Below are 12,439 nucleotides of genomic sequence, written 5' to 3'. Positions count from 1 at the left end.
AGGTTTCCAAATAATTCACTCATTGGGCTAATTCGGATTTGAGGATTAGTTCTGAAGGATTAGGTTTCATGCAACCCTCTCCCAATTATTGTTACAGGGGATTCAATACGCCCTATCAAGTGCAATCTCAATCACCACTGTACCAACATTTAATTGGTATATTAGGTGTACCATAATTTTCTATATAATAACGGATAATTTTAAAGTAACTTTCTAATAAATTCACATGTATAGACATCTATCACACATACATTGCTGGATACATAACTTTACTATGAAAACGGTATGAGGATTTTCGATGTGGCAAGGATGATGATAGATTGCCTTCTGATTCATTTGATTATATTAACAAAAATTAATGATCCTTAAAACCATAACTTCACTATGAAGAGATTTTTTTATACCTCTTATCATAGGAAGGGAGAAGAGGGGTCAGACGGTCAGTTAGGATGGAATCCCTGCCACTCAGGGCTGGGGCAGACCTTTATAGGACTACACTGGGCTTGGCCCTGATAACTTTTTACAAAAAAAATTCATAGGCCAAATAAAAAAATAAAAAATAATTTTTTTTTTTTAAAAAAAAAAAAGAAAAGAAAAGAAAAAAAAGATAAGCTTAATTGCTTAATTTCGCCTAAGAAACTATGGAGTTATGAAAGAATCTCAAATCCCTAAAAAGTAGTACTGACAATAGTCAGTTAGACAGTTAGTCACAAACCCAAACCCTTATAATTCTCCTCTACATTATTCAAGTTTCAATGTACCAATTCAATGTAAAATGTTTTTGGCACATCCTTAATTGATTTTGGCATACCCCTATGTGAGAAAAGCATAAAAAATTGTGCTCTCACATAGGGATGTGCCAAAATCAATTGAGGGTGTGCCAAAATCAGTTTCCAATTCAATTGATACTTGAATACTTCCAGGAACAATTCACTAAATCAGGTCCTGGAGTACTATGCTCGTATTACTCGATAACCTTTTCGATTTTTTGTTTTAAAGTTTTTGAATTTCAATTTTTTTTTACTTTTTGCAATTAAATTTTTTATGTTATACTATGTATTGATTAGTTTGAGCGCTAACAAACAAATTGATAATTTTAGGTGACAAGACGTTATCAAATTCATTAATTACTCATTAAACAAGATAGATCACGTTTTGTCTTCGGTATGTCGTTCTTTATTTCTCTATTAATATTTATCTAATATGTATTAATATAATCTCTCATTGAATTTTTAAATAATTTTCGTATGCTTATGTTATTATATTCTTGTTTTAAACGTATACTTATGCTAGAAATTATTGCCCCCCCAAAAAACAAGAATTTCAAGATCTGCCATTAACTCAGGGGGTGATGAAGGAACTCACCATCCTTTGACTCCTCGATCCTCCCATAAAGAGATGGATTGAACTAACGATGATAACACTCATATTGTATAGACTTAGGCCCTGTTTGATTCACCTTAATTTTGCTGACCTGAACTTATTTTTACTGAACTGAACTTATATTTACTGAACTGAAATTATTTTTACTTAAATTAAATTATTTTTACTGAACTGAAATTACCTTTACTAATTTTCTATTATAATTCTTCTTTAAGAAAATTGAATTTTACTGAACTGGACTTATTTTTACTGAACCAAAATTATTTTTGCTAAACTAAAATTAATTTTACTGAACTGAACTTATTTTTACTGAAGTGAAATTATTTTTACTTAATATTATTTTTTTGAGGTGAAAAGATTAGGGCCTTATTGAGATCAAAATATAAGATTTACTTAACCTTAGAATTAGACTATTTCAAGCCTATACTGCCAAATATCTTATTTTAGAATCTAACAAAAGAGCCGATGAGAGAGGGTGAGGAAGGAGCCAAGTAGGCGACTACTAGTAAAAAATTATAATATACACTTTTAAATTAAAGGAGCGTCACACCATTTGCGCGTAAACGTAATTAAATATCATCAAGATGAGTAATTTTTTAATACCAATTTATTTAATTATAATAAATTATCTTATTTTACTATTATTATACAAGCTAGTTGAATCTCCTTTGCCACTGATTTGTTGATTACATTTCGCACGTTATATATGAAGAGATCAACTCGTTTAAAAATCACACTCTCATTAGATTTTTTTGGTAAAAAAAGATAGAAAAAATGGATCTGAAAATGGTTGTAAAAGAAGAGTTGAAAAAAGGGTGGGAAGCAACAAGTCAACTACGAAGCTTACTTAGTCAACCAGATCAACCAATTAGTGAGGGAGAAACAAGTCAATTCAATGATGAAACAAAAATGGTATGTATGAAAAACTATTCGACCACCATTGTTAATTCATTTGATACTTCTATTTCCATCTTAAATAAGATTGTTCAATCTATGGAAATGGATGCATCATTTGTTGAACGAACAAGTCAACACAAGACAAGGTACGTATAATGTTATCATTTTAGTACATTTTGTTGTTTTATATAGGTGTGACTAGATCTAACGCTCCGATTTTCGTATTGCAAGATTAATTAGTCGATAATAAAAACAGATATACTATAAAATTCTATCTGATAAATGAAGAGTTGCATATTCTTTTTAGCCAATCTCGTATTTGACGATTAATGTTTTAAGAATAAAAAAAAAAAAAGCTGAAATTTAGTAAAAGTTCTAAAATTTCATTTGTGATTTTATAGGTTACGAACAATTATTGATACACCAAATATTACACCAGATGGCTATACTTGGAGAAAATATGGGAAGAAGTCAATTCTCAACACAAATCACCCCAGGTATGTCATCACTCCCAGTCTTTCCTTATTTCCAATTAATTATGGACCATACCAACTTCATATACTTCCTCCGTTTTTTTAGTTGATACCGTTTGACTTTTACATTATTTACAGACTACAATTTGACTCGCTTTTGTAGTTTATAGATACGATAAAATATAATTATGTAGGATCTTGTTTGAATCGTCTATCTGTATACTATATTAGTATCAACTTTTTATAATTTTACAATGTTGATAATTGAAGCTATTAAGAGTTAAAACATGCGTTGACAAGCATGATAATAGAAAGGTGTCAACTAAAAAAAAAAAACAGAAGTATTTAATTCTAATAGTAGTAAGTCACATTTTTGTAACCCTTCTAATAAAGGTGTGACATAGTCTTTTACCTTATTGATCACATCACCTAATTAAATTATACTCTCTCCGTGTTTTTTTAAGTGACACACTTTGACCGACACAGAATTTTAGGAGATTTTATTGACTTTAATGAAATAAGATGTTACTGGGGTAGGTTGGAGGGGTGAGAAATGATAAATTAAAAGAATGTGAGAGGAAGTGGGGACCATGAAAGGAGTGAGAAATGATAAAGTAAGAGATAGTGGGGTGAATATATAGTATTATTAAAATGTAGGGAATTTCCAAAAGAGGAAGTGTGTCACTTAAAAAACATGGCCGAAAATGGAAAGTGTGTTACTTAAAAAAACACGGAGGGAGTAGTTGCAATTAAGAATGTATATGAACAGAAGGATTTTTTTTTTTAATTTTTTTTTTTTTTTTTTTTTTTTTGGCATTAGAGAACAAATCACAATTAATCACTAATCATTAATTATTTTTGTTTCTTAATACTCCATGTTATAATAGGGAATACTATAGGTGTGCATACAAAGAAGATCAGAATTGCCAAGCTACCAAACAAGTCCAAAAAATATCGGATAATCCAACAAAATATAGGATCGCTTACTACGTCGAACATACATGCCAACCTCACCTCAACAACAACAATGCCTCTAACATCAATAGGTTTTATTCTTCTGAAAACAATTGTACCAATTTCATAAGTTTTGAATCAAAAAACCCTATTATTCACCCCAAGCAGGAAATATTGGACAATAACGTTGCCCTAAATGCATCATCTTCAATGGCTAAAATTGATTATCCGGCTTCCAAACCCGTTGATTCGGTGACAACAATGGAACCATTGCTAGCTGATGAAATCGCTTGTCTCAACCACGACGTACAGTTTTCACCAAGATTATTCACGAGTCCAAATTACTTGTCTAGCTCTAATTTGGAGGCAGGAGACTACAGTTTGATGGCCGACGATTCTTTGGATATGAGTGAAGTTTTGATGGATCTCCCTCTTTGGGATTAAATCACAGTCATTAAGCCCGAGTCCAAATTAAGTTTCTATTAATCCCCTTCCATGAGACTAGTTAGCTAGTTAAGTAGCTATGTAGTAGTGGTTGTTAGATAAAGATGTACAATAACTTAATAAGCTAAGTTAAATTCTTCAACATGTATTAGATATTTAAATTGAATTCATGGCAAGTGAGCTTAATTGCATACTCATGAATTAGAAACTGAAGTGTTCTTGACTTCTTGTAGTATACTATGAAACAAGAGTGTAGCTAGATTTAAATCGTTACTTTCTCTACGATTTTAGTTGTTATTTTTTGTGTATGTCAATAGCCTAACTACTATGCTATATCAGTTTCTGTCTTAAAAAAATAAAATTAAATTAAAAAAAATAAAAAAAATACCGACTCTATAAATATATAATATGAGAAGCATGATGGTTTGGCAGATGTGTTGGCCCAACTCTATAAATATATAATATGAGAGGCATGATGGTTTGGCAGATGTGTTGGCCCAACTCTATAAATACATGGACATCACTTTTAAGAAATTAGTCTTAGCATGATGGGTTGGCCACTTTGGTGTTGGGCTACTTATTATGTTGATACCAAATGACCAAGCACATATAGCTAGCTATACATGAGCTACGTTTATTAAAGATTTAAACGAGCAAAATACATTAAAGTTTTTTATTGGTGAACTTCAGTGCATAACTTTTGCCCAATTGCACTCCTAATAATGTGAGAGGTAACAAAATTTAATCCACTCTATTGTTTTTTTCGGTAAAAAAGAAAAAGCCAAACAAATAGACAAAGTTCAACCAAAAAGGCAATAGAATTACACATTTAAACTAATTAATAGCCTAATGGTCTTATTCATCGAGGTCAAGCTAGCTACTCTGCTTATATCTTACAATAAGACGCACCAAAATCCTTAGGGTCCGGTTTGAAGAGAACTTCCAATTGATCCCAAGCTAATCTACGCCATTTGCTTCTCTAAAACAATGTTTAATACCAATCTCTCATTCTTGTTCAAAAATAAAGCACTTACATCTACGGCTTATACAAATATAAGGAGTAAGCAATAACGAAGAGTGCAAATTAAGGCGATTAGCAAAAGATAACAAGATTAACAACAATTAATTATTGAATTTATCAACGAACCAGCAAAGTCCTCAACAAAAATACATACTAGAACCAAAAAAAAAAATGGTACATTTAAATTTTTATTTTTAATAAAACGACAATTCTAGTCATGTGAAAGCTTATTAACCGCTGCAAGTGAAGAGCAAATTCAATCTAACAACAACGCTGATCAGGAATACAAAGGTGTCCAGTCATATGAAAGCTTTCAGCCCCGCCTTTATGCATATACGGGCATTCTGGTTTATACCTCTTGGCATCGTCGTTACCGGCTAATCGGACGTTCCATTTTGCAAGCAAGTCCTTAGTCGAGGCCATGGGCCAAGTCGCAGTTGAGTTCTCATATCTACTATGTGTAACGCGGGTGAATTTTTTCAAATTCTCATTTTTATGTATGTCACTTGGATCGATATCAACGATAAATATATCGCCATAGGGTCTTACAGAGTGAAGGAATATAGGCATCGAAACCGGATCACACGACACAGCAGCAAGATCAGCGGCCACAACCAGACTCTTTCCATCAGGGCTGAAAAATGGATGGTTCACATGTCCTGGAAATAGTGCTCCTAAATAAGTATTTCCACTGTCTATCACTTTTATGACCACATTGCTATCATTAGCCTTCACCATGTACACCCCAAAGTAGCCTGGATCAGGTAGATCATCGGGTTTTTTGGCTGTTGGATTCGAACGATTCGATGAGAATACTATCCAATCTTGTGTAGGAGACCATTGACAATGTGTGTCGGTCCAATTCCCTTCTGTTAGTTTTGTTACTTTAGCTCCGTCGAATTCTCCTAGATTTGCATTTTCCATTATGTATAGATTCTTCGACCCATTCTTTGTAGATCGATAGACTAGTCTTGTCCCTGATTTGAAGTATTGTATTAGTTTTATTACTATCCATAGAATTGTTAGTTGGTATAATTAAGATGATATAGTCTTAATATCAAATGTTTGTGAGCTGAAACAGATAATTTCGATACTATCAAGCCTTTTTAACTAGTTTCTTTAATATGATATTGTGTTGTACAATAGAAACGGTTACCACCATTAAATATTAGTTGCAATTTTGGGATATTATTTGTAAGATATAAAATATTTCAAAAGTGAAACTAATTAAACGGAGGTAATATAAGAATATACTTACTCCGTAGTTATGAGTACTTACCGTCTCCATTTGTAGATGGAAAAGCACTATTGTACCCCTTTTCAGTTAGAAATTTGAACTCTCTTTGAGATTTTGAGACATTGATAATCGCTAATATTTGAACTGTCTCTTTCTGGTTGAAAGATGGTCCAACACACACATAGAGTATGTCCTTTCCACGGTTCCACACTGGAGAGAATATGCTATTTGAGTCGTTCCTCTGCAAATTAATCCCATAGCTATAAGATTAACATGCAAAAAATAAACTCTTCTATCTCTTATGTTATTCTTTATAGTGTGACGCTTCTCACAACTTTAAGGGACAGAAGAAGTAATATCATTTTTTTCAAATTCACTGACTTTTCGCATCAATGAATATGGATATAATGGATTATATCAAAAGATTGTACCTTGTAAACCATATGTAACCCAGTGTTGTCGGCAACCCACACAGCCTTAAACTCATTGTCAACAAATGCAAGCTTCTTGCCACATTCTGAAATTGACGGAAATACACCTGATACCCTAAATATTCCGATCTCTGGATCAGGAGATTGTAGCTTGTAGAAATCTTTCTCAACAACGTTATACTGTTAAATTTCAATCAACATAATAATGAATTAATAGTCGTGATAGCTAGTATCTTTATATGCAACTCATTGTTTGATTTGTTAAATATACCTAGAAATGCATATATAGTTGATGGTACATACCGCATTAAGTTTGTCAGTGTGGCAACGATGATAACCAATGCGTTTTACTCCGTTAATGGCATCACCTACGACAAAGGGATTGAAATGATCGGCCATGGGTCTAGTTTTCTGAGTAATTTCTATGAATTGATCTTTTGGTTGATTTATATCAAAAACCTCAATGTGCCGATATTGATCTGCTTCACGTTCATCCTGCTCATCGAATGTAAAACTTCGACGAACAGTGGCAACAACCACTTTGGTATCATCAATAGCCGCAGGAGTCATAGCACTGATCTCTTCCGGGGTCACACGAGTCACGGATGTGGGACCCGCACCTAGGTCAACTCGAAATACCCCCCAACGTTTTTGAATTTTAACCTTCTCGATGTTACGGTGGAAAAAGAGAACGTTGTTGCTACCCCAAGTAGGCCAACCTCCATCGACAACAACCAACTCACGATTTAAGGGCCGCTCTACATTCATAACAAAAATGCTAGTCTTGAGATCCTCAATCTCGCCATCCCAACCAGCCTTTCTTTGGAAAGATGCCACTGCTATCCTTTTTCCGTCAGGTGACACCGAGGGACTTAAATCAGCTTGTCCTATACGTACATGAAATTTGAGTTTTAAGTTATGCACAATTTTGAAAATCAATATTTTACTTAATACGAAGTCACATATAATTTGATAGAGAATATCCATAGAATATTCTCATCCTAGGTTTAGGATATATTTTGTATAAGATTATCTTTGATATCTGTACATATGTTATAGTTACCTAATATGATTAGGTTTCTCATTGTAACCCTATAAATATTGATCAATGGAAATCACTCTGATTAAGGAGTTTATATTATCTGACATGGTATCACAGCTTAGGTGAGATCTTGGGATCATATATAAAAATTCTCACCCTGCCGGTGGGTTGGAAAATTAAACCCACCGGCGGGATATACACAAATTTTTTATGCTTCTGCAAACACACATATAGATTTTTTTTTTTTCCTTTTCTCAAAGTTTTTTTTTAAAATCTTTATGTAACCTTGCGCCTCCCACCGACAGTAGCAACCGCGAAAGCCGCCTCCATCATTGGTGGCAATCGCATACACTACCGCCTCCCACTACTGGCAGTAACCACATCTGCCAACCTTCTTCATGTGTCGCACTCTATTTCCACCTCCTCATGACCAACAATGATTCTTACATTGCCCCATTGGTTTTTCTACACATAATCACATAGATTTTGTTTTGGTGGTCGTATATCAGAATAAGGTCAACTACTTTTGCACATCTCTTTTGCTATCAAGTTGGCTCCTCTTATTGTTGCAGCACTTGGAATCTTTGTGGAGTATTGATTCTTGCTACCTGGGTTTCTCTTTTGAGATTAATTTCAAGCGGTGAAATTTAATATTTTCTTGCGCTATTTTATTTATTTTTATTCAACTGTGATTTCACGTAGTAGTGTAGTGTCTTCTTCCCGATGATGGTTTGATCCCTTAGCTTCTTCTTCTCTGGATTTGCAACTTAGCCCAAGTCTGTGTGCGGCTCTTCTCCTTCTCCTCCGGCCTAGCAGTGCTTATCTCTACTCTACATAGGATGTGGTTGTTGCTTCTCGTCGTCATCACCGACACATGTCTACTACTTCTCTTTTGATCATGGGTTATCATACTATCCTTACCGTTCGATGCGTGATTCAAATCCAGTCTGAGCATCCGATTTTCTCCCGCTCTGACTGCGGGGGTGTGATAGAGAATATCCATAGAATATTCTCATCCTAGGTTTAGGATATATTTTGTATAAGATTATCTTTGATATCTGTACATATCTTATAGTTACCTAATATGATTAGGTTTCTCATTGTAACCCTATAAATATTGATCAATGGAAATCACTCTGATTAAGGAGTTTATATTATCTGACATAATTCATATCAATAAACAACAAAACAAATACTGGTATAAGCTAATAATAAGATTCATAATACTCCGTAAATTGTTTATTCTCGCGATTCCAAACTACAAACATAAAATACATTTTAACAAACTATTTTGATCTTCAATTTATATGTTAGTGAAATATATATATATATATATATATATATATATATATATATATATATATATATATATATATATATATATATATATAAACATGATTAAATTTTATATAATGAAGTCATCAACATTATATATTTAGCAGTATATAAAGCGTTGCAATTATTTCTTCAAAAGAAAAAAAAGTGTTGTAATTATTTAAAAACGGAGTAAATACCTTTGAGAGTGAGGCGTTCAGTTTTCCCATCCTTGAGATTTGTTTTATATACCGCGGTCCAAGGTTGATGAGGCTCAGCAGCGGGCTCCATAGTAGAGACATAAAATTAGATAGTTTCCAGCAATGCAACCACTATCCTCCATGCGGACACCCTTGAATGTGTCATAAACTTCAGCAAAATTATACACTTGTACTTTGGACGGTTGGTCTCCGAAAAGGAGAGCTATATGAAGGGTCTCAAGGTTTTCGGTTCGTTCGGACACAAAAATCATTGCTGATAGACGGCCCGAATCTACATCATCATCAGTGCCTTAACTGCGCAATAGTGGACGTTGAAGGATAAGTTTGAGAGCCGATGGTGGAATAACTTGACCGTTGTAATTATAAGAATGTCCATCCGTCATAAGCTCCTCGTCTCGGTTCGACATGGGTGGATATTTGGCTGAGTATATATCCAATGGCACGGGTGGTCGATAGGTTGCAAAGAATGCTATGCTACCTCTCTTCTCTTGCATATTTTCTTCGATCTTCGTTTCTTTATTCTCTTGCACATTTTTTCCAGTCTTCTCTTCTTCTTTCTTCTGTTCCACCTTACAGTTTACACAATATTCAATAAATAAGGTTGCTAATTAATTGAGGGGCAATTGTCATGAAGTTTTATAAGTTGATTTTTTTGATAAATGATTTATAGGTTAAGGTTTTGATTGATGGATTGATTTTCTTATAAACGATTTATGGTTATCTACTGGCAAATTTTCCTTAAGTAGCAGTTTTGGTCTAACTCGGTTTTAAGGTGGAACCGCTACTTGAAGCAAGTAAAATTGCACTTTTTTTTTTTTTTTTTTTTTTTTTTTTTTTTTTTTACAATATTGTCATTAGATAAATTATTCTTTTTCACAAAGTCTTATTGGGCTCGCCACATTGTGTGATCACTTCACATATAAGACAATTAATTAAGTAATAGAGGGTTATGGTGATGAGCAAATGAGATTATCTTAACGTATGTAAATTACACTTAAACGAGGAAAGGGGTTATTTTTTACCCAAAAAGTAAAATTATTCTTTCATTTTTATAAACAAAAAAATAGGGTTTACTCAAATGAACAAATGAGGTTACTTAATTCTAAATCACTTAATTTCACTCGTATAATGAATTTGGATTACTTTAATTGATAACATGTGGTTACTCTTATGGTAAAATAAGATTTCTCATACATATAAATAAAGATCACCCTTATAAATTAATGTGGCCACATACAAGACTTATCCATTATTTTTTTATCATGAAAATCAACTTATATTTTCCGTTGATTATAAGTCCATGGTTTGACCCAAAATCTACTTCTCCCCGAAGGATTCAAACTGATAGCCTGAATTTATAAATAGTGTATCTCTTTCATGGTCCACATGATAGCCTAGCCCATATACATAACATTACAAAAAATGAATTTAAGTTTAATTTTGACCAAAGTTAATTTTGTGAATAAAAAGAGGTAATTTGGGTACATTACCATTATAATGTATATGCTGGATGAACTTAATTTGATAGTTCTTACAAATTTATACAATCATTTTCATTTAATTTCTACTATACGTTACCACTTACCAACTTACTAAGGGTCTGTTCACATTTACTTAATTTTAGTTCAGTTCAGCTTCAATTAGTTCAGTTCAGTTCCTAATTTCCCTCTCTCATAAAATATTTATTTCAGCTCAATTCAGTTCAGTTCAACTCAGTTTAGTAAATGTAAACAGGCCCTAAGGGGCTGTTCTCATTGACTGAACTCAGCTGAACTGAACTGAACTGAACTGAATAATTGAGCTGAGCTGAACTGAATTGAACTGAAATGAATATTTTATAAGAAAAGGAAATTAGGAGCTGAACTGAACTGAACTGAATTGAGCTGAACTGAACTGAATTTCAACGTAAGAGAACAGGCCCTAAATTATTTTTTTTTTAAATAAATCTTCAACACACATCAAGTACAACTTTTGTTAAATTCCAACCCATACCTGGGTCCGAGAATATCTAAACCATATACTCCCCTAATTTGTGCTCATTATCTTCAAAACATATATCGTTAATAAATTTGTAGCATTAATAGAAGCTAATTCATGAGTTGAGACTAAACATTATACGAATGCCTTATATAGATATGCTCCCATCCTATTCATATTCCATCTAGCCGTTAATATACTGAAAATTTTATTTTGTCAAACAAGACGCATTAACATTATACGTTAAATGCATAATATATATAAAAAAAAAGATAATTGTTATTTTAATGAATGTTAATGTTACGATGGAGAATCTTATTAAAACTATTGTCAATTTGTAATATTCATATGTTACTGTTAGAGTCTTGTGCACCGGTCTAAAACCAGATCGGATTGGAATGGATCGGGATAAGAATTATAAAACTTCAAGGGCCAAAAACATACCGGAACCGGTCCGGCCCAGACCTAATTTTTTAGATCCGGACCGGTTTTTAAACTTTTGGACCGATTAAATCTATATTTCTTATTACTTTTTGTTTTAAAAAAAAAAAAAGACTACCTCCATTAATTGTTACTATGTGTAACTTGGAGGTATTACTTGTGAAATATGGATTATAAAATATGTCAAAGTTGCACATAACATTTAACAGAGGTAGTACTATAGTCATATAGTATAATCAATGTTGAAAAACATAATTTATAATGCACATGGGTATTACTATAGTCATCTAGTATAATCAATGTGGAAAAACATAGTTTATAATACACATAACATTTAACAGAGGTAGTACTATAGTCATACAGTATTATACTATTATCAATGTTGAAAACAATAATTTGTAAGGTATGTACCTTTTGGACATATAGTCCAATAGACTGAACATAGTTGTTGTGTAGTGTTCCAAACAATCCTACAACACGACAATCTGATGGTACCTCTTCTGAGCGAAATTCAGATAGATATGCCGTGTATGGTCCGCCTCCATAAGGTCCATAACCATCCTTACACAAATTAGTGTGTATCTTTAACTTCGTTATATCACGA

The 12,439-nt window shown here is 33.0% G+C and overlaps 1 protein-coding gene across 1 annotated transcript; it reads right to left on the bottom strand.

Annotated features, from left to right (window-relative positions):
• Positions 1 to 5,433: 5,433 nt before the first annotated feature.
• Positions 5,434 to 9,487, bottom strand: LOC145604415 (uncharacterized). Its single transcript, XM_081660322.1, has 5 exons — positions 9,397 to 9,487; positions 7,144 to 7,727; positions 6,841 to 7,020; positions 6,452 to 6,650; positions 5,434 to 6,149 (listed from the first exon to the last, which is right to left on the bottom strand). Exons 1-5 carry the CDS (start codon positions 9,485 to 9,487, stop codon positions 5,434 to 5,436), a joined length of 1,770 nt encoding a protein of 589 aa, XP_081516448.1.
• Between the last annotated feature and the right edge of the window lie 2,952 nt (positions 9,488 to 12,439).

This window comes from Chenopodium album, chromosome 22 (assembly GCF_948465745.1).
Source record: "Chenopodium album chromosome 22, dcCheAlbu1.1, whole genome shotgun sequence".
Taxonomy (NCBI): domain Eukaryota; kingdom Viridiplantae; phylum Streptophyta; class Magnoliopsida; order Caryophyllales; family Amaranthaceae; genus Chenopodium; species Chenopodium album.
This window is presented reverse-complemented; position numbering and strand designations above follow the sequence as displayed.